Consider the following 24,292-nt stretch of genomic DNA (forward strand, 5'->3'; position numbering starts at 1 on the left):
AGCACAGTATACTGTGTACTAATGTAATATATATATAATCTATAGTAATAATAAAGCACAGTATACTGTGTACTAATGTAATATATATATATATATATATATATATATATACACACACACAGTATAATCTGGTAATAAGTATGTACAGTATAATCTACTAATGTAATATATATATACACACAGTATAATCTATGGTAATATTTATGTACAGTATAATCTACTAATGTAATATATATATATATATATATATATATATATATATATATACACACAGTAATCTATGGTAATATTTATGAAAGTAGAGGAAGTTTCCGGCTCTATCCCTGGTCTGGATCCCAAGCAAGGAGAGGGTGTGGACCTCACCCAGAACAATGGAAATAAAGAAAGCGAACTCCAGCTCGGCTCAGGTAAGTGCGGCTTTATTCACATCAACGAGGCAACAGGTACAGGGAGGAAGTGACGCGTTTCGGCCAGGTGCTGGCCTTAGTCGTACCACTTCCTCCCTGTACCTGTTGCCTCGTTGATGTGAATAAAGCCGCACTTACCTGAGCCGAGCTGGAGTTCGCTTTCTTTATTTCCATGGTAATATTTATGTACAGTATAATCTACTAATGTAAAAAAAAATATATATATATATATATACACAGTATAATCTATGGTAATAATTATGTACAGTATAATCTATACTAATGTAATATATATATATATATATATATATATATATATATATACACAGTATAATCTATGGTAATTATGTACAGTATAATCTATACTAATGTAATATATATATATACACACAGTATAATCTATGGTAATAATTATGTACAGTATAATCTATACTAATGTAATATATATATATATATATATATATATATATATATATACACAGTATAATCTATGGTAATTATGTACAGTATAATCTATACTAATGTAATATATATATATACACACAGTATAATCTATGGTAATTATGTACAGTATAATCTATACTAATGTAATATATATATATACACACAGTATAATCTATGGTAATAATTATGTACAGTATACTGTGTACTAATGTAATATATATATATATATATATATATATATATACACACAGTATAACGTATGGTAATATTTATGTACAGTATAATGTGTACTAATGTAATATATACTGTATAATCTATAGTAATATATATGTACAGTATACACCGTATACCTCACGGTCCCAGGCTTCTTACAGGCCGCAGACATACAGCTGCCTATGGTTTATAAGAGTTTAGCAACAGACTCATTGCTCATTCACAGATTTTAACTGTATACACATTTTTTTTTATAACAGGTTAACCCTCTGTGTTACCCTACTAGGGGGCTGTTCACATCACCATTTAAACTTACCTTTTAGAATATACAAAAAGCGTTGCCAACACATACTGTGGTGTACTGGCAGTGGTCTATTTCACTTTAACCCCTTAAGGACTCATCACCTTCTAAAAATCTAACGCTTTCAATTTTGCACCTAAAAATCTATATGATGGCTTCTTTTTTGCGCCACCAATTCTACTTTGCAGTGACATCAGTCATTTTACCAAAAAATCCACAGCGAAACGGAAAAAAATATAATTGTGCAACAAAATTGAAGAAAAAATTCTGTTTCTACGAAGTGCATTTTTCGGTAAAAATAACACCTTATCTTTATTCTGTAGGTCCATACGGTTAAAATGATACCCTACTTATATAGGTTGGATATTGTCGTACTTCGGAAAAAATCATAACTACATGTAGAAAAATGTATACGTTTAAAATTCTCATTTTCTGACCCCTATAACTTTTTTTTATTTTTGCGCCTACAGTTTGGTATGAGGGCTCATTTTTTGCGCTGTGTTCTGAAGTTTTTATCGGTACCATTTTTGTATTGAGCGGACTTTTTAATCTCTTTTTATTAATTTTTTCATGATATAAAAAGTGACCAAAAATACACTATTTTGGACTTTTGAATTTTTTTGCGTGTACGCCATTGACCGTGCGATTTAATTAACGATAGCGTCACTACAGCTGATCGGTCCTCCGGTGTATCTCCTTCATACTTCCGGGTGTAACGAAGCGTCACATGGCGCTCAGCCTATCGCCGGCCGAGGCTGAACATCGCAGCGGCCGGCGATAGGCTGAGCACCATGTGACGCTTCGTTACACCCAGAAGTATGAAGGAGATGCACCGGAGGACCGATCAGCTGTAGTGGCGCTCCGCGGGAACCCAGGGAGGTGAGTGATGGTTCATTTTCATTTATTTTGCAGGACGGAGCAGGAGTACTCTGCACTAGAGTACTCCTTTAACTTTTTTTTTTAACTTTTTTTTTTTTTGCACTGTTTATAGCTCCCATAGGGACCTACAACACTGCACACACTGATCTCCTATGCTGATCCCTGCAAAGACATAGCTTTGCAGGGATCAGTCAGATAGGGGCTCGATTGCTCAAGCCTGTAGCTCAGGCTCGGAGCAATCAATCCCCGATCGGACGCAGCGGAGAGAGGTAAGGAGACCTCCGCCTGCGTCCCAGCGGATCGGAATATGGCGATTTTATCGCGATGTCCCGATCAGCCCGACTGAGCTGCCGGAAACCGTTTACTTTAGTTTTCAGACGCAGCGGTCAACTTTGATCGCTGCGTCTGAAGGGTTAACAGCGTGCGGCACAACGATCAATGCCGCGCGCTGTTAGCCCAGGGTCCCGGCTATGATTAGCAGCCGGGACCGACCCGGCGTGATGCGGGGGTCACGGTGTGACCCCGTTTTTCACACTGGGCTTCGGGCGTACAGGTATGCCCTAAGTCCTTAAGAGGTTAATGGCCTAAATGTACTCAACTAGTGACTAGGTTTTAGTCCATTCCCTGCATGTATATGGTTACTATAAAGCACAGCAGACCACACTTTAGTCACACTAAGTAAACATATACATGCAGAAATTGGACTAAACATAGACACCAGCCCTTGACTATGTTTAGGCCACTAAAGTAAATTAGGGCATTGCCACTACACCGCAGTATATATTGACATCTCTGTTTGACGGAATATATACCCAAAGTGTAAGGTTAAATCATGATGTGAATATATAGGACCATATATAGTAGCCAGAGAAGGAGATAACAGAGGTATCTACTGCCCCCTACTCCCATTTCTACAGATATTCCCACATACTGTGACCATATGTTGGTAGATACCAGCTATACACAGGCTCTGCAGACCATATAAGCGATTACACACGTGACGTCTTCTCTGATCAGAGTCGGTTACTTTCCTTTTTCTTCTCCATCTGGCCCAGAATGTAATTTTAGGTTCTGCACTTTTCCAGTACCTATAGTGCCCTAAACAGTAATAATGCCCCCCTGTAGAGATTACCAGCCCTCCTGTATAGCCCCTATATGGCAGTAGGCCCTGACCGAAGTTAGCTACCATCACAGTCCGACTCCACAGTAGTGGCTCCTCATTGGCGGGCAGCGTAGGGCCCTTGCAGATGTGACTGTCTCACCACGTCTACTCCCAGCAGCCATTGCTCTGTTAAATTGGTAGAGGGTGGCTGCATTCCTAATGTGGTGGTGGCGGCCCTGGGTGACTGTCACTCAAGAGTACACACGGTAACAAATTACCTTTCTGATAACAAACTGTAACAAACCCTTCATAGAATTAAGGATACAGCCCATTTTGGCCTTGAAGACACAGAAAGATAACTTTTTTGCACTTTGATTTTTTTTCTCCTCGCTTTCTAAGAGTTCTAACAAATTTTGCCATCGACAGACCCATATGAGGCTTGTTTTTGCACGACCAATTGTACTCTGTAATTACATCACTTATTTTACTATAAAGTGTATGGCGCAACCAAAAAATATATAATTTGTGAAAAGAAAAATGCAATTTAGCAACTTATTTTTTTTTTTTTTTGGAGGGGGGGTTGTTTATTTTGAGTGCACTTTTTGGTAAAAATTATATGCCATCTTCATTCTGTGGGTCAATATGATTAACCCTTTAAGGACAAAGCATTTTTCTGTTTTTGCACTTTCGCTTTTTCTCCTTACCTTTTAAAAATCATAAGCCTTTAAATTTTGCACCTAACAATTGTTACGCCGAGCGCTCCGGGTCCCCGCTCCTCCCCGGAGCGCTCGCTACACTTCCCTCACTGCAGCGCCCCGGTCGGTTCCACGGACCCGGGGCGCTGCGTTACCACCTCCGGCCGGGATGCGATTCGCGATGCGGGTAGCGCCCGCTCGCGATGCGCACCCCGGCTCCCGTACCTTACTCGCTCCCCGTCAGTTCTGTCCCGGCGCGCGCGGCCCCGCTCCCTAGGGCGCGCGCGCGCCGGGTCTTTGCGATTTAAAGGGCCACTGCACCGCTGATTGGTGCAGTGGTTCCAATTAGTGTTTACACCTGTGCACTTCCCTATATCACCTCACTTCCCCTTCACTCCCTCGCCGGATCTTGTTGCCCTAGTGCCAGTGAAAGCGTTCCTTGTGTGTTCCTTGCCTGTGATTCCAGACCTTCTGCCGTTGCCCCTGACTACGATCCTTGCTGCCTGCCCCGACCTTCTGCTACGTCCGACCTTGCTTCTGTCTACTCCCTTGTACCGCGCCTATCTTCAGCAGCCAGAGAGGTTGAGCCGTTGCTAGGGGATACGACCTGGTCACTACCGCCGCAGCAAGACCATCCCGCTTTGCGGCGGGCTCTGGTGAAAACCAGTAGTGACTTAGAACCGATCCTCTAGCACGGTCCACGCCAATCCCTCTCTGGCACAGAGGATCCACCACCTGCCAGCCGGCATCGTGACAGTAGATCCGGCCATGGATCCCGCTGAAGTTCCTCTGCCAGTTGTCGCTGACCTCACCACGGTGGTCGCCCAGCAGTCACAACAGATTGCGCAACAAGGCCAACAGCTGTCTCAACTGACTGTTATGCTACAACAGTTACTACCACAGCTCCAGCAATCATCTCCTCCGCCAGCTCCTGTACCTCCTCCGCAGCGAGTGGCCGCTTCTGGAATACGACTATCCTTGCCGGATAAATTTGATGGGGACTCTAAGTTTTGCCGTGGCTTTCTTTCCCAATGTTCATTACACTTGGAGATGATGTCGGACCAGTTCCCCACTGAAAGGTCTAAGGTGGCTTTCGTAGTCAGCCTGCTGTCTGGAAAAGCCCTGGCTTGGGCCACACCGCTCTGGGACCGCAATGACCCCGTCACTGCCTCTGTACACTCCTTCTTCTCGGAAATTCGAAGTGTCTTTGAGGAACCTGCCCGAGCCTCTTCTGCTGAGACTGCCCTGTTGAACCTGGTCCAGGGTAATTCTTCCGTTGGCGAGTATGCCGTACAGTTCCGTACCCTTGCTTCAGAATTATCCTGGAATAATGAGGCACTCTGCGCGACCTTTAAAAAAGGCCTATCCAGCAACATTAAAGATGTTCTGGCCGCACGAGAAATCCCTGCTAACCTACATGAACTCATCCATCTTGCCACTCGCATTGACATGCGTTTTTCCGAACGGCGTCAGGAGCTCCGCCAGGATATGGACTCTGTTCGCACGAGGCGTTTCTTCTCCCCGGCTCCTCTCTCCTCTGGTCCCCTGCAATCTGTTCCTGTGCCTCCCGCCGTGGAGGCTATGCAGGTCGACCGGTCTCGCCTGACACCCCAAGAGAGGACACGACGCCGCATGGAGAATCTCTGCCTGTACTGTGCTAGTACCGAACACTTCCTGAAGGATTGTCCTATCCGTCCTCCCCGCCTGGAAAGACGTCCGCTGACTCCGCACAAAAGTGAGACAGTCCTTGATGTCTACTCTGCTTCTCCACGTCTTACTGTACCTGTGCGGATGTCTGCCTCTGCCTTCTCCTTCTCTGCTGTGGCCTTCTTGGACTCTGGATCTGCAGGAAATTTTATCTTAGCCTCTCTCGTCAACAGGTTCAACATCCCGGTGACCAGTCTCGCCAGACCCCTCTACATCAATTGTGTAAACAATGAAAGATTGGACTGTACTATACGTTTCCGCACGGAGCCCCTTCTAATGTGCATCGGATCTCATCACGAGAGGATTGAACTGTTGGTCCTCCCCAATTGCACTTCTGAAATCCTTCTTGGACTTCCCTGGCTTCAACTCCATTCCCCAATCCTGGATTGGTCCACTGGGGAGATCAAGAGTTGGGGGCCCTCTTGTTCCAAGGACTGCTTAAAACCGGTTCCCAGTAAACCTTGCCGTGTCCCTGTGCTTCCTCATGTAACCGGTCTCCCTAAGGCCTATATGGACTTTGCGGACGTTTTTTGCAAAAAACAAGCTGAGACTCTACCTCCTCACAGGCCTTATGATTGTCCCATTGACCTCCTCCCGGGCACTACTCCACCCCGGGGCAGAATCTATCCTCTGTCCGTCCCAGAGACTCTTGCCATGTCTGAATACGTCCAAGAAAATTTAAAAAAGGGCTTTATCCGTAAATCCTCCTCTCCTGCCGGAGCCGGATTTTTCTTTGTGTCCAAAAAAGATGGCTCTCTACGTCCTTGCATTGACTACCGCGGTCTTAATAAAATCACGGTTAAGAACCGCTACCCCCTACCCCTCATCTCTGAACTCTTTGATCGTCTCCAAGGTGCCCATATTTTTACCAAACTGGACTTAAGAGGTGCTTATAATCTCATCCGCATCAGAGAGGGGGATGAATGGAAAACGGCATTTAACACCAGAGATGGACACTTTGAGTATCTGGTCATGCCCTTTGGTCTATGCAACGCCCCTGCCGTCTTCCAAGACTTTGTTAATGAAATTTTTCGTGATCTCCTATACTCCTGTGTTGTTGTATATCTGGACGATATCCTGATTTTTTCTGCCAATCTTGAAGAACACCGCCAGCATGTCCGTATGGTTCTTCAGAGACTTCGTGATAATCAACTCTATGCCAAAATAGAGAAATGTCTGTTTGAATGCCAATCTCTTCCTTTTCTAGGATACTTGGTCTCTGGCCAGGGACTACAAATGGACCCAGATAAACTCTCTGCCGTCTTAGATTGGCCACGCCCCTCCGGACTCCGTGCCATCCAACGTTTTTTGGGGTTCGCCAATTATTACAGGCAATTTATTCCACATTTTTCTACCATTGTGGCTCCTATTGTGGCTTTAACAAAAAAAAATGCCGATCCCAAGTCTTGGCCTCCTCAAGCGGAAGACGCCTTTAAACGACTCAAGTCTGCCTTTTCTTCGGCTCCCGTGCTCTCCAGACCTGACCCATCTAAACCCTTCCTATTGGAGGTTGATGCCTCCTCAGTGGGAGCTGGAGCTGTCCTTCTACAAAAAAACTCTTCCGGGCATGCTGTTACTTGTGGTTTTTTTTTCCAGGACCTTCTCTCCGGCGGAGAGGAACTACTCCATCGGGGATCGAGAGCTTCTAGCCATTAAATTAGCACTTGAGGAATGGAGGCATCTGCTGGAGGGATCAAGATTTCCAGTTATTATTTACACCGATCACAAGAACCTCTCCTACCTCCAGTCTGCCCAACGGCTGAATCCTCGTCAGGCCAGGTGGTCTCTGTTCTTTGCCCGATTTAATTTTGAAATTCACTTTCGGCCTGCTGATAAGAACATTAGGGCCGATGCTCTCTCTCGTTCCTCAGATGCCTCTGAAATTGAACTCTCTCCTCAACACATCATTCCTCCTGACTGCCTGATTTCCACTTCTCCAGCCTCCATCAGGCAAACTCCTCCAGGAAAGACCTTTGTTTCTCCACGCCAACGCCTTGGGATCCTCAAATGGGGTCACTCCTCCCATCTCGCAGGTCATGCGGGCATCAAGAAATCTGTGCAACTCATCTCTCGCTTCTATTGGTGGCCGACTCTAGAGACTGATGTGGTGGACTTTGTGCGAGCCTGCACTATCTGTGCCCGGGATAAGACTCCTCGCCAGAAGCCCGCTGGTTTTCTTCATCCTCTACCTGTCCCCGAACAACCTTGGTCTCTGATTGGTATGGATTTTATTACTGACTTACCCCCATCCCATGGCAACACTGTTATTTGGGTGGTCGTTGATCGATTCTCCAAAATGGCACATTTCATCCCTCTTCCTGGTCTTCCTTCAGCGCCTCAGTTGGCTAAACAATTTTTTGTACACATTTTTCGTCTTCACGGGTTGCCTACACAGATCGTCTCGGATAGAGGCGTCCAATTTGTGTCTAAATTCTGGAGGGCTCTCTGTAAACAACTCAAGATTAAATTAAATTTTTCTTCTGCATACCATCCTCAATCCAATGGACAAGTAGAGAGAATTAACCAGATCTTGGGTGACTATTTACGACATTTTGTTTCCTCCCGCCAGGATGACTGGGCAGATCTTCTACCTTGGGCCGAATTCTCGTATAATTTCAGAATCTCTGAATCTTCCTCCAAATCTCCGTTTTTCGTGGTGTACGGCCGTCACCCTCTTCCCCCCCTCCCTACCCCCTTGCCCTCTGGTCTGCCCGCTGTGGATGAAATTTCTCGTGATCTTTCCACCATATGGAAAGAGACCCAAAATTCTCTCTTACAGGCTTCTTCTCGCATGAAGAGATTCGCAGATAAGAAAAGAAGAGCTCCTCCCATTTTTTCCCCTGGAGACAAGGTATGGCTCTCCGCTAAATATGTCCGTTTCCGTGTCCCGAGCTATAAGTTGGGACCACGCTATCTTGGTCCTTTTAAAGTTTTGTGTCAAATTAATCCTGTCTCTTACAAACTTCTTCTTCCTCCTTCTCTTCGTATCCCTAATGCCTTTCACGTCTCTCTTCTTAAACCTCTCATCCTCAACCGTTTTTCTCCTAAATCTGTTCCTCCCACTCCTGTTTCCGGCTCCTCGGACATCTTCTCTGTCAAAGAGATTTTGGCCTCTAAAAAGGTCAGGGGAAGAACTTTTTTTTTAGTGGATTGGGAGGGTTGTGGTCCAGAAGAGAGGTCCTGGGAACCTGAGGACAATATCCTGGACAAAAGTCTGATCCTCAGGTTCTCAGGCCCCAAGAAGAGGGGGAGACCCAAGGGGGGGGGTACTGTTACGCCGAGCGCTCCGGGTCCCCGCTCCTCCCCGGAGCGCTCGCTACACTTCCCTCACTGCAGCGCCCCGGTCGGTTCCACGGACCCGGGGCGCTGCGTTACCACCTCCGGCCGGGATGCGATTCGCGATGCGGGTAGCGCCCGCTCGCGATGCGCACCCCGGCTCCCGTACCTTACTCGCTCCCCGTCAGTTCTGTCCCGGCGCGCGCGGCCCCGCTCCCTAGGGCGCGCGCGCGCCGGGTCTTTGCGATTTAAAGGGCCACTGCACCGCTGATTGGTGCAGTGGTTCCAATTAGTGTTTACACCTGTGCACTTCCCTATATCACCTCACTTCCCCTTCACTCCCTCGCCGGATCTTGTTGCCCTAGTGCCAGTGAAAGCGTTCCTTGTGTGTTCCTTGCCTGTGATTCCAGACCTTCTGCCGTTGCCCCTGACTACGATCCTTGCTGCCTGCCCCGACCTTCTGCTACGTCCGACCTTGCTTCTGTCTACTCCCTTGTACCGCGCCTATCTTCAGCAGCCAGAGAGGTTGAGCCGTTGCTAGGGGATACGACCTGGTCACTACCGCCGCAGCAAGACCATCCCGCTTTGCGGCGGGCTCTGGTGAAAACCAGTAGTGACTTAGAACCGATCCTCTAGCACGGTCCACGCCAATCCCTCTCTGGCACAGAGGATCCACCACCTGCCAGCCGGCATCGTGACAACAATCCAAATGAGGTCTTATTTTTTGCGCCACCAATTCTACTTTGTAATGACATCAGTCATTTTACCCAAAAATCTATGACGAAACAGGGGAAAAAAATCATTGTGCTACAAAATTTGAAGAAAAAACACCATTTTGTAAATTTTGGGGGCTTCCATTTCTATGCAGTAAATTTTTCGGTAAAAATTACACTTTTTATCTTTTATTCTGTAGGTCCATATGATTAAAATGATACCCTACTTATATAGGATTGATTTTGTTGTACTTTTGGAAAAAATCAAAACTACATGCAGGAAAATTACTACATTTAAAATTGTCATCTTCTGACCCCTATAACTTTTTTATTTTTCCACGTACGGGGTGGTATGAGGGCTCATTTTTTGCGCCGTGATCTGAAGTTTTAATCAGTACAATTTTAGTTTTGATCAGACTTTTTGATTGCTTTTTTTATTCCTTTTTTTTTATGGTATAAAAAGTGACCAAAAATACGCTATTTTGGACTTTGGAATTATTTTGCATGTACGCCATTGACCGTGCGGTTTAATATACGATATATTTTTATAGTTCGGACATTTACGCACGCATCGATACCACATATGTTTATTTTTATTATGTTTATATACAGTGGGGATCAAAAGTTTGGGCACCCCAAGTAAAAATGTGTATTAATGTGCATAAAGAAGCCAAGGAAAGATGGAAAAATCTCCAAAAGGCATCAAATTACAGATTAGACATTCTTATAACATGTCAACAAAAGTTAGATTTTATTTCCATCATTTACACTTTCAAAATAACAGAAAACAAAAAATGTCATCTGTTAAAGTTTGGGCACCCTGCAGAGTTAATATCTTGTACTGCCCCCTTTGGCAAGTATCACAGCTGGTAAACGCTTTTTGTAGCCAGCCAAGAGTCTTTCAATTCTTGTTTGAAGTATCTTTGCCCATTCTTCCTTACAAAAGTCTTCCAGTTCTTTGAGATTTCTGGGCTGTCTGTGACGCACTGCTCTTTTAAGATCTATCCATAGATTTTCAATTATGTTGAGGTCAGGAGATTGTGAAGTCCATGGCAAAACTTCAGTTTACGCCTCTTGATGTAATCCCCCATGGATTTCGAGGTGTGTTTAGGATCATTATCCATTTGTAGATGCCATCCTCTCTTTAACTTCAGCTTTTTCACAGATGGAATCAAGTTAGCATCTAAAATTTGCTGAAATTTTATTGAATCCATTTTTCCTTCTACTCATGAGATGTTCCCTGTGCCACTGGCTGCAATACAACCCCAAAGCATGACTGATCCACCCCCATGCTTAACAGTTGGACAGAGGTTCTTTTCATAAAATTCTGTTCCCCTTCTTCTCCAAACGTACCTTTTCTCATTCTGGCCAAAAATTTCAATTTTAACGTCATCGGTCCACAGAACTTGTTTCCAAAATGCATCAGGCTTGTCTAAATGTTAATTTGCAAAGTTGATTTTTGTGGTGAGGACTTAGAAGAGGTTTTCTTCTGATGATTCTTCCATGAAGACCATATTAGTACAAGTATCTCTTTATAGTGGAATAGTGTACCACAACACCAGTGTCTGCCAGATCTTTCTGGAGGGATTGTGCAGTCAAACGTGGGTTTTGAATTGTTTTTCTCACAATCCTGCTAGCTGTTCTGTCTGATATTTTCCTTGGTCTTCCATATCTTGCTTTAACTTCCACTGTTCCTGATGACTGCCATTTCTTAATTACATTCCGAACAGAGGATATTGACACCTGAAAACGTTTTGCTATCTTCTTATAGCTTACTCCAGCTTTGTGAGCGTCAACTATTTTCAGTTTCAGATTTCTAGACAACTGCTTAGAAGAACCCATGGTGCTGATTGTTGGGGCAAGGTCAGATGAGTCTGGGCATTTAAAACCTTTGAGATTGACATCACCTGGTCTTCCCAGATGATGATTGAGAACAATCCATGACACTGGCAGGTCTCAGCTTTGCAAAGGGGGCAGTGCATGCAATAAATTCTGCAGGGTGCCCAAACTTTTGTAGACACCATTTTTTTGTGTTATGTTGTTTTGAAAGTGTAAATGATGGAAATAAATTCTAACTTTTGTTGACATATTATAGGAATGTCTAATCTGTAATATGCCTTTCCATCTTTCCTTTTCTTTTTTTTATGCACATTAATACAAATTTTTACCTAGGGTGCCCAAACTTTTGATCCACACTGCATATTTTTATATGGAATTTGGGAAAAGGGGGGTGATTTAAACTTTTAATAAGGAAGGGGTTTATGTGTGTGTTAAACTTTTTTTTTTTTTTTTTTTACCTTTTTTTTTTTTTTACACTTTTAGTCCCCATATGGGACTTTTAGGAGGAATCATTTGATTCCTCATACAGATCAATGTGGTTTCATAAAACCACATTGATCTGTGTGCTCTGCGCTCGATTGATGAAGCCCAGTCCTGCCAGGCTTTATCATTCAGAGCGCAGAAGCCGCCGTGGAAGGAGAGGAGAGCCCTCAGGCTACCTCAGCAGTGGATAGCTGCCCCCCCCCCAGCGATCACGCTGCGGGGGAGGGGGGCGATCCAACCCACTGGACCACCAGGGATGGGATACAGGCACCCTTAGACGCCGCTGTCTGCTTTGACAGTGGCGATCTAAAGGGTTAATAGCCGCATGTCGGCTATTAACGCCGGGCCCCAGCTACAGGAATCAGCCGGGGGCCGGCCAATATGACACGGGCTCGAGTCGGGGGCCCACGCCATACCCCGTTAACGTCCATGGTTGTTAACAGGTTAAAATGATACCCATGCATACATGCTTTTCTATTATTGTACTGCTTTTTTTTTATTGTTTTCTGACCCCTATAACTTTTTTAACCTCCTCCTCATGTAATTACCTTACAACTGGGGTGACACTGAAACAAACCTCCTCCTGATGTAATCGCCTTACTACTGGGGTGACACACTGTAACAAACCTCCTCCTCATGTAATTCCTTACTACTGGGGTGACACACTGTAACAAACCTCCTCCTCATGTAATCTCCTTACTACTGGGGTGACACACTGTAACAAACCTCCTCCTCATGTAATCTCCTTACTACTGGGGTGACACACTGTAACAAACCTCCTCCTCATGTAATCTCCTTACTACTGGGGTGACACACTGTAACAAACCTCCTCCTCATGTAATCTCCTTACTACTGGGGTGACACACTGTAACAAATCTCCTTCCATGTAATTACCTTACTGGAGTGACATGTGACCTCTCCTCCAGCTCAGCCCCGCCTCCTCCATAGCATCATACAGGTCCTTTTAGCCACGATCTCTCCTTTTCCTCCACAGCTAAGCTCCGCCCCCAACATGTGATGGTGACATCATCACAGGTCCTACATCTCCAGCATCTAGCAGTCCGGGCCAGGGGAGGAAACGGAGGGAGGGTAAGAACAGAGAGGTCGGTCCTGCAGGACTAATGTAACAGGGACGGCATTCCTCCTATGGAAAAAAGCAAAGGAACGCCGTTCCTGTGTGTTCCTGCAGGACTCGAGCCATATATATAATATATATATATTCTATACTAATGTAATATACACAGTCATGGCCATAAATGATGGCACCCCTGAAATTTTTCAAGAAAATGAAGTATTTCTCACAGAAAAGGATTGCAGTAACACATGTTTTGCTATACACGTTTATTCCCTTTGTGTGTATTGGAAAAAAGGGAGGAAAAAAAGCAAATTGGACATAATGTCACACCAAACTCCAAAAATTGGCTGGACAAAATTATTGTCACCCTTAACTTAATATTTGGTTGCACATCCTTTGGAAAAAATAACTGAAATCAGTGGCTTCCTATAACCATTAATAAGCTTCTTACACCTCTCAGCCGGAATGTTGGACCACTCTTCCTTTGCAAACTGCTCCAGGTCTCTCCTATTGGAAGGCGCCTTTTCCCAACAGCAATTTTAAGATCTCTCCACAGATGTTCAATGGGATTTAGATCTGGACTCATTTCTGGCCACTTCAGGACTCTCCAGCGCTTTGTTGACATCCATTTCTGGGTGTTTTTGACGTATGTTTGGGGTCATTGTCCTGCTGGAAGACCCAAGATCTCGGACACAAACCCAGCTTTCTGACACTTGGCTGTACAGTGCGACCCAAAATCCGTTGGTAATTCTCAGATTTCATGATGTCTTGTACACATTGAAGGCCCCTAGTGCCAGAGGCAGCAAAACAACTCGAAATCATCATTGAACCTCCTTTCATTTCATTTAAAGGTCGACAGATAGTTCGTGCAGACACAGATGCTCCCTGAGCCTGCAGGACAGCTTGTAATACCTTTTTTATTGGACTAACAGCATTTTGTAGAGAAGCTTTCGGGATTCCTCCCTTTATCAAGTCCAAAGCAAATCTAAGCTCACAAGCAGAAGACACAGGCTACATCTCATAAATATTAACCCCTGCATATTTGTGAGATGTAACCTGTGTCTTCTGCTTCTGAGCTTAGATTTGCTTTGGACTTGATAAAGGGAGGAATCCCGAAAGCTTCTCTACAAAATGCTGTTAGTCCAATAAAAAAGGTATTACAAGATACTGCAACATTTTATGATTTGCATCTGCATCACTGGACTAATACGGCTATTCAAATTTACTGGACATTATAATCTATAGTATTATAAATGTATAGTAATATGTAACTACAGTAGGGCTGGAACTGAAAGCCCCCAACAAGCACAGCAGCGGTCAGAGGGGTGTATAGAGCGACTCCTGCGCGCTCCATACTCTGCAGCCCCTGGCCGGGGGCCGCGGCTAATAGCCAGCATGCTGCTGGCTATTAACCCTTTTGACAGCGGCGTCTAAAGGGACATGTGAATGCTCCCTGGTGGGTTAGTGGGGTGGATCGACCCCGCGTGGTATCGCCGCGTGCGGAAATGTCCGAACTATAAAAATATATCATTAATTAAACCGCACGGTCAATGGCGTACGCGCAAAAAAATTCCAAAGTCCAAAATAGCATATTTTTAGTCACTTTTTATATCATGAAAAAATGAATAAAAAGCTTAAAAAAGTGTGATCAATACAAAAATTGTACAGCTAAAAACTTCAGAACACGGCGCAAAAAATTAGCCCTCATACCGCCCTGTACGCAGAAAATAAAAAATTATAGGGGTCAGAAGATGAGAATTTTTAACGTATAAATTTTCCTGCATGTAGTTATGATTTTTTCCAGAAGTACAACAAAATCAAACGTATATAAATAGGGTATCATTTTAACCGTATGGACCTACAGAATAAAGAGAAGGTGTAATTTTCCCGAAAAATGTACTACGTAGAAAAAAATGGCATTTTTTCTTAAATTTTGTCGCACAATTAATTTTTTTCCATTTCACAGTGGATTTTTTGTAAAATTACTAATGTCACTGTAAAGTAGAATTGGTGGCACAAAAAATAAGCCATCATATGGAATTTTATGTGCAAAATTGAAAGCGTTATGATTTTTAGAAGGTGATGCGGAAAAAATGAAAATGGGAAAAACCCTGCGTCTTTAAGGGGTTAAAAGACACATTGACTCCTTCCATATTAAAAGTTCAAATTGCCCCCTTTTCCTATATAAAAACATGTAAACATAATAAAAATAAACATATTTAGTATCGCTGCGTGCTGAAGTGTACTAAGGGTGAGTGCATCGCTCCAGCTTGTTAGCCCCGCTCCTCCCACAAGCTCAGGTCTTTTTAATGTTTTGTAGGCCGTATTCTTTTGTAGACCGTTTGCCTCACCATTGCTTTTGTAGCCTTTTTCGGCATCAAGTGTTTCTATAACACATCTTCTGAGTTCTTCTGAAAGTTCTTTGCTTCGAGGCTTTGTTCACACTATATCCAAACTTTCTGGAGAAGAACAATTGCCTATTAGCTTTTGGAAAAAACAATGACACCGAAGTTCACTTAAAGGACAACTGCAGCGCAATATACACTTATCTCCTATCTACAAGATAGGGGACAAGTGTTTTATCGAGGGGGTCCGACTGCTGGGACCCCTGAGATCTCCCTAACGGGGTGCCGCCATTAGCGCTCATAGTGAGCGCTTAGGCGTTCCCCGTCCCCATACAGTTCTATGGGGGAGACGGGAAGGCACGACCACTGCCACCCCGCCTCTCCCATAGAGATGCATGGGGGAGGCGTGCCGGCCGCAACGTCATGCTGCGGCAGGCACGCCCCCTGCACGGGAGAGCCACGGCACAGCCGCGGCCCCGTACAGGAGATCGTGGGGGGTCCCAGCGGTCGGACCCCCCGCGATCAAACACTTATCCCCTATCTTGTAGATAGGGGATAAGTGTATATTGCGCTGCAGTTGTCCTTTAATTTTTCTCCCTGCACCGTGGATGTTTACTTAAGGTGCTCAATAAAAGACATGAACAATGCAACTGTGTGTTATTAGTTTAGATTGTGTTTGTGTATAATTGTCTTAGGTAACAATCAAACCACATTTTATAAGTATCCAATGCTAAAATTGAGGTAATGCTTAAAAGTTCACTTATTTTTCTTCCTCTAAGACTGTGTTTCCCAACCAGGGAGCCGCCAGCTGTTGCAAAACTACAACTCCCAGCATGCTCGGAGTTGTAGTTTTGCAACAGCTGGAGGCACTCTGGTTGGGAAACACTTCTCTAAGGGCTCTTACGCAAAATTATATTGTAGCTCTGTTATGTACAGATCAGAATGTGATGTTATAAGGTTTAGGGCAGGAGTATATAACAATGTACAACACTAACCAGCATATCACTCCTCTTCCAGGAGGGGCCCTTTGTGTACCTGTCCCTAGTGGGCACAGTTGCCACATCTGATGGAGCTTTGGCTTCTCTGTGTAAGTATTCATCTGGGACACACATGGCACAGTTATCAAACCTTATCCAATTGTATCAGAAGGTTTCAGCAGGAATAGATACAAGATGCACATTGGAGATTGGTGCAAGACCTGTGCCACATCTACACCCCACCAGGGGGCACCCCAGACCCTCACAAACTCCCCATTAGGCCAGGTTCACATGTAGTGTATTAGCACATATTTTGGCATGTATTTCCTGCTGCAGTGCAAACCCCATTGTTTTAATAGGAATACATTCTAGGTGTATTCCTATTTATTCTTAATTTTGTTATAATGAATTCTGTCATGATCAATACAGATACGGCATCTGTGGCATTGCGGTCATTTGAATAAATGACTGGATCGCCCGCAGCGCTGCCGCTGGGATCCGATCATCCAACATGGCGTCTGGAGGTCCCCTTACCTGCTCCGGCTGTCATCCCGGGGTCTTCTCTGAGATCAAGCAGAAGATTACCCATAATACTGATCAGTGCTATGCTATGATCAGTATCTGCAATCTAAAGATTTCTATAAATATAGTCCCCTATGGGGACATAAAGTGTTTTAAAAAAAAGTTTAAAAAAATTGTGAAAAAGCCCTTCCCCCAATAAAAATGTAACCCCTTAAGGACTCAGCGTTTTCAGATTTAGCATTTTTGTCTTTTCCTCCTTACCTTTTTTAAAAATCATAATCCTTTCAATTTTCCACCTAAAAATCCATATTATGGTTTATTTTTTGTGCCACCAATTCTACTTTTGCAGTGACATTAGTCATTTTACCATAAAAACCACGGCGAAATGGGAAAAAAAAATCAATGTGCAACAAAATTTGAAAAAAAAATTACATTTTGTAACTTTTGAAGACTTTCATTTCTACGCAGTAAATTTTTCGGTAAAAATGACACCTGATCTTCATTCTGTAGGTCCATACGATTAAAATGATACCCTACTTATATAGGTTTGATTTTGTCGGACTTCTGGAAAAAATCATAACTACATGCAGGAAAATGTATACGTTTAAAATTGTCATTTTCTGACCCCTATAACTTTTTTATTGTTCGGCATATGGGGCGGTATGAGGACTCATATTTTGCGCCGTGATCTGAAGTTTTTATCGCTACCATTTTTGTTTTGATTGGACTTTTTGATCGCTTTTTGCTAGTTTTTTAAAAAGTTACCTAAAATACACTATTTTGGACTTTTTTTTACGTGTACGCCACTGACCGTGCGGTTTAATTAACAATATATTTTTATAGTTTGGACATTTACGCATGCGGCGATACAACATATGTTTATTTATTTTTGTTGACACATTTTTTTCTTTTTTTTATGGGAAAAGGGGGATGATTCTGACTTTTATTAGGGAAGGGGTTAAATCACATTTATTAACACTTTTTTTTTTTTTTTATGCAATGTTATAGCCCCCATAGGGGACTATAACATTGCGCACACTGATCTCTTACACTGTTCACTGCCATGCATTAACATGGCATTGATCAGTGTTATCGCCGCTCAACTGCCAGGACAGCGAGGAGGCCGGTAGGGATTCTCCTGGTGTCCTGCAAGCTGTTCGTGACCCGATAGCCCGACTTAGCTCCCGGGATGATTTCGGTTTAATTTCAGACACGGCTCGCCGCGTCTGAAGGGTTAATACTGGGCATCACCGTGATTGGTGATGTCCGGTATTAGCCGCGGGTCCCGGCTGTTGATGGCTGCCGGGACCGACCCGATATGACGTGGGGTCACGCAATGAACTGGTTATATTGCGGGAACCGGCGCAGGATGTAAATAAACGTCCTGAGCCGTTAAGGAAAAAGCGTTAAAAAAAAAATGATCAATAAACATATATTTGCTATCGCTGCGTGTGTAAATGTCCGAACTATCAAAATATAATGTAAATGATTCCATTTGGTGAACGTAAAACGTAAAAATTTTAATTAAAACGTGAAAAGGTACCGATAAAAAGTACAGATTAGGGTGCAAAAAATGGTCCCTCATACAGCCCCTTATATGAAAAAATTAGAAAGTTATAGATAGATAGTCACAATAGAGTGATTTTTGAAAATTTTCCATTGAAGTCAGTTGGAATAATCCACAATAAATCCACGGTAGATTTGCAATATAGAATGTAATACTGCAGATTTACAGGTCAGTGTCTGTGGATTCTCTGCAGATGAATTTTCTGCCGCATATGGACGAGTTTTCTTTATTTATAAGTTTTATTTATAATGCTGGTCGTGTAAGACATGGGGGTGGGGGGGGAAATCTACCACTCTATAAAGTATATCCATCCCATGTGAATGCGCTCTCTAGATCTAGTCAGATGAACATCACATGCATTGACAGGTTGTGATTAGAGATGAGCGAATTTACAGTAAATTCGATTCGTCACAAACTTCTCGGCTCGGCAGTTGATGCCTTATCCTGCATAAATTAGTTCAGCTTTCAGGTGCTCCGGTGGGCTGGAAAAGGTGGATACAGTCCTAGGAAAGAGTCTCCTAGGACTGTATCCACCTTTTCCAGTCCACCGGAGCATCTGAAAGCTGAACTCATTTATGCAGGATAAGTCATCAACTGCTGAGCCGAGAAGTTCGTGACGAATCTAATTTACTGTAAATTCGCTCATCTCTAGTTGTGATCTCTAATCTGACCCGGAACACATGGAATAATTCCTGCTGATCTATATTTTGTGTTTGAGGTATTAAAGGGGTGTTCCAGGATTTTTTTTCTTCAGCCTATGAGCTCGTAATGCCCAGTTATAATACTGTGTAACCTGCTTCTATTACATTCGTGCGACGCTTTGTGTCCGTTTTCATGCACCGGACCCACACCTGAAACTGTTGTCTCTGATCTTTCCCAGCATTCCATGCAGCCAGATACAATATGTCATATGGTCTTCAGGGTGCGTGGCTATGTTAGTCACTCCCCCTGGAGACCTTGTGACTTATGACATATTGTCTCTGGCTGCATGGAATGCTGGGAAAGATCAGAGACAACAGTTAAATAAAAAGACTTGCACTACAGCACTTCCAAGTGTGGGTCCGGTGTATGAAAATGGGACAAATTAGCACAAAGTTAATAGCAAATTACACAGTATTATAACTTGGCATCATGGACTCAAATGATAAAAAGAAATCCTGGAATCCCCCTTTAATGTCTTGTATTGTTGTATATCTATATCTTATGTTCATGTATTGCCTATAATCTACATGTTGTTCTCATCATGAGATGTTTTTCTTGCTTGACAGGGAAAGAATATGGAAAAGCAGATGAGCGCTGGCTCCATTCAGACCCCACAATTGTATCACTGGAGATCCTCACAGTTGTTGTAGATGGACTGTTGGCTGTAGGGCTAGCTTACGCCATCATAAAGGATAAGTACTACAGGTGAGTGTAAACTTCTGAACAAACAAGATTAAAGGGGTACTCTGCCGGAAAACATCTTCTCTTCTATCCAAAGGATAGGAAAAGAAAGAGGGAAAGGCGTTCCTTGTGGAGTAACATAGATGGTAAGGTAGACAATTGGGTAGATTCAATACCGCTTACCAGATCAGGTTGTGCAACTACATACACAACAATGGGAAAGGTGTGTAGTAAAATAAATTCCGTCTGCAGCCTTCCTGAGCACATGTAGAATATAGTCAAAGGGAAGCTTCGTTTGGAGCAGGATCGTGGCGCTGACCGGAACAAAGGATTAAGAAGCCAGGATAAAATCCATCTGTTTTATTTCCAATAATGCAACGCGTTTCGCTGCGCATGCGCAGCGAGACGCGTTGCATTATTGGAAATAAAACAGATGAATTTCATCCTTGCTTCTTAATCCTTTGTTCCAGTCAGCGCCACGATCCTGCTCCAAACGAAGCTTCCCTTTGACTATCCAAAGGGATAGGGATAAGATGTCTGATGGGGGGGGGGGGGAGGTCCCCAGTTCTTTGGATAGGGGATATGATGGTTTTTCGGTGATGTACCCCTTTAAATCCCCCCAGTATGCCAGGAGTTGAACATACAAGGTCTGTACTGAAACTGATCTTTTGCTCCATCTAGTGTTGAAAATTGGATAGCACAGCTGTACGCCTTGGGAGTCTACTTTAGTCACCTAAATAGGAACTGCCAGTTTAGAACACCCATTTATAATCTTGTAAGGGAACTCTAAGTTTATAAAGGGGTCCCCTGTTCAGAATCCTTATCACATGGCCAAAGTGGAGTGTGGAAAGAGCGTCTCTAGGTTGTGCTGTACTGACAAGCCATTGATTTGAATGGGAACTATGTAAAGCTTCATTTCCTCTGTGATGGCGTTAAGAGTCTATTTCTCTTCTGCTCTAAGTTCCCCCACAATGTTGATCGCTGGGGATCGCAGCAGGGTTACCCTTTGGGATCAGCTTATTGTCAAGGGACCCATTTACAAGTAGGAATTGGCTATGGTGCAAACATTTCTAAAACCATACATTCAGTGATGGCTCTGGCAGAGGGATATGTTTACATTTTTGAACCGCTGTCCGAGCCCAAGACTTGCGCAAGACTATGAGCGTTCAATCTATGGAATTGCCAGCAGTCCAATAGACTTCAATCTGTAGATTTAACACCCATAGTCTTGCAGAAGTCACAGGCTTGAGCCCAAACCAATCCTGGTTGTACACTTTAAAGGGGTACTCTGTCCCTGGACATCTTATCCCCTATCCAAAGGATAGAGGATAAGATATTTGATTGCGGGGGTCCATCAGATGGGACTCCCCGCGATCTCCGGGAGGCACCCTGGTGTTTTGAAAATTCTTTGTTCAGATTGCTGGATTTTGGCGGCCAAGGTAGTGATGTCACGCCATGCCCCCTTCATTCATGTCTATGGGAGGAGGCGTGATGGCCGTGGTTGCTTGCCATGCCCCCTCCCATAGACCTGAATGAAGGGGGCGTGGCGTGACGTCACTACCTTGGCCACCCGAACCCAGCAATCTGAACAAAAATGTTCAAAACACTGGAGTGCCGCCCGGAGATGGCCGGGGGGCCCATCAGTCAGACCCCCCATGATCAGACATCTTTTCCACACTCCTTTTGTCTAGGGGCAGAATGCCCCTTTAAAGCAGTGTTTCCCAACCAGGTTGCCTCCAGCTGTTTCAAAACTACAACTCCCAGCATGCCCGAACAGCCTTTGATACCTGCAGTCTGGACTGAATTTTAAAGATGGAATGTTCAATTTAAAGCAGTATTTTCCAACCAGCGTGCCTCCAGCTGTTACAAAACTACAACTCCCAGCATTCCCGGACACGCAAAGGCTGTCAGCTATTGACTATAGTGGTCTGACTACTTAGCCACTGAAGAAAGCTGATCAGAGCTAATAGGAGACAGAATGACACAAGGGTCACTGCAGTCACACCGTTCCGGACCAGACATTGGAGGCATGTCCTATATACCACCAATGTGTATTCTCAAACATAGCAGCAGTATATACAGTAAATGCTTCTTTAATAAGTGCCAAGGCTTTTCACCTCTAATCTTATTCTTGGTTTTCAGGCATTTCATACAGATCACTCTATGCGTGTGTGAGTTATATGGAGGATGGATGACGTTCTGTCCAGACTGGTTAATCGGAAGCCCAAATCTGAACACCTCCAACTTTCTGTACATGTGGGTTTATTTAGTGTTCTTCAATGGCATATGGGTGGTAGTTCCTGGCCTTCTACTATGGCAGTCCTGGCGTGAGCTTAGAAAACTTCACGGTGGCAGAAGACAAAGTGGAAAAAAGTCACGATAAGAATATGGGGGAATAATGTTCATTCTGGTGGCAATGATTGACATTCCCAATCACTTCCGTTTTGTAATTGATATAATTTTTTTATTTTTATAAACAATTTCTTTTAATACACTTTATTTTATCATTGTGTGTACTTATATATCTTAGTTATGTATTATTATTTGGGAAGGAAGTGACGTTATCAAACAGGAGGCAATAATACATTTATGCTTCTGTATGAGACTTCAGATTGTGCTGGTACTTCCTACTGGGAAAGAGAAAGAGAGACTCATAACTGGTCACATGTTTACTGCAGAGACCATACACTGTGAAATACTGATAAAAATGAATACCTTGGGAGGGAGGAGCCAGGGAGCTGGAGACAACACCGCAAGTGACGTCACGTAGGCAGTAGAATATGTGATAACAAAAACAAAATTTTGGCAAAAATTCCACTTAAAAATTACATTACAGCAGACTCCCATTGCTTTCAATTGGATTCTGCTGTTCCCTGCACAACGGAAACATCTGCTGTGGAAATTCCGATTATGCACTCCGCAGAAAGAATTGTTAATTCTTACTGCGGAATCCGATCGGTAATGCATTGCCGTCTATGGAGACAATGCATTTCTGAGCGGTCCTAGTGCTGACTTGTTCTGCTACCACCTGCCATGGACGGAATGTCTAGCCATGTGATTAGGATGACTATTTGTTAACTATAACACACAAATCATGAAAAACATCATAGTAGTGACACTTTAGATGTAAGGGCAAAATAGTCAATAGAAGAATAATAACTGATTTATTACCTACAGTCATGGCCGTAAAATATTGGCACCCCTGAAATTTTTCAAGAAATTTAAGTAACACATGTTTTGCTATACACATGTTTATACCCTTTGTGTGTATTGGAACTAAACCAAAAAAGGGAGGTAAAAAAGCAAATTGGACATAATGTCACACCAAACTCCAAAAATGGTCTGGACAAAATTATTGGCACTGACGAAGCGCTAAGGCGCGATAACGGACCATCGCCCACCGGTTGCAGTCCACCCGCACCTGTACATCTCCTCCTCCCTGTTTTTGTATTCAGCTTTGGAAAGATGAAATAAAAGACTTTGCGCGTTATACCTGGTGTCCGAGGTGAGTGCTCCGACGACTTCTTCCTCCTTCTGCTGCTGCTGTGTTTGAACTCTTTGACATCGTGTAGCACCACAGACACATGTTGCATACAGCATAGGCTGAGTGTCACCTGCCTGCCAGCAGGAGACCTATTGTGCGATCTAGAGAATCACTGACAGTGCCAGGACACCCTCCTTTACATGAAAATTATTGGCACCCTTTCAAAATTTTGGAAAATACCATTGTTTCAAGCATGTGATGCTCCTTTAAACTCACCTGGTGAAGGTAACAGAAGTGGGCAATATAAAAATCACACCTGAAAGCAGATAAAAAGGAGAGAAGTTAACTTAGTCTTTGCACTGTGTGTCCAATGGTAAGCATGGACTACAGAAAGAGGAGAAGAGAACTGTCTGAGGACTTGAGAACCAAAATTGGTTACAAGTCCATCTCCAGAGATCTAGATTTACCTTTGTCCACAGTGCACAACATTATCAAGAAGTTTGCAACCCATGGCACTGTAGCTAATCTCCCTGGGCGTGGACAGAAGAGAAAAATTTATGAAAGGTGTCAATGCAGGGTAGTCTGGTTGGTGGATAAGCAGCCCCAAACAAGTTCCAATGATATTCAAGCTGTCCTGCAGGCTCAAGGAGCATCAGTGTCAGCGCAAACTATCCGTCGACATTTAAATGAAATGAAACGCTATGGCAGGAGACCCAGGAGGACCCCACTGCTGACACAGAGACATAAAAAAGCAAGACTACATTTTGCCAAAATGAACTTGAGTAAGCCAAAATCCTTCTGGTAAAACGTCTTGTGGACAGATGATACCAAGATAGAGCTTTTTGGTAAAGCACATCATTCTACTGTTTACCGAAAACGG

At 43.6% G+C, this 24,292-nt stretch overlaps 1 protein-coding gene across 1 annotated transcript in view; it reads left to right on the forward strand.

Moving 5' to 3' along the window:
- EBPL (EBP like) overlaps nt 1-23,877 on the forward strand; it is a 27,402-nt gene extending 3,525 nt beyond the window's left edge. The window contains exons 2-4 of the mRNA XM_056562061.1: nt 16,497-16,566; nt 19,814-19,952; nt 22,071-23,877. Coding sequence (XP_056418036.1) covers nt 16,497-16,566; nt 19,814-19,952; nt 22,071-22,311 — 450 coding nt within the window. The 3' untranslated portion in view covers nt 22,312-23,877. The remainder of the gene's footprint in view (nt 1-16,496; nt 16,567-19,813; nt 19,953-22,070) is intronic.
- Nucleotides 23,878-24,292: the final 415 nt, after the last annotated feature.

The sequence above is a fragment of the Hyla sarda genome, chromosome 2 (genome assembly GCF_029499605.1).
Source record: "Hyla sarda isolate aHylSar1 chromosome 2, aHylSar1.hap1, whole genome shotgun sequence".
Classification (NCBI taxonomy): domain Eukaryota; kingdom Metazoa; phylum Chordata; class Amphibia; order Anura; family Hylidae; genus Hyla; species Hyla sarda.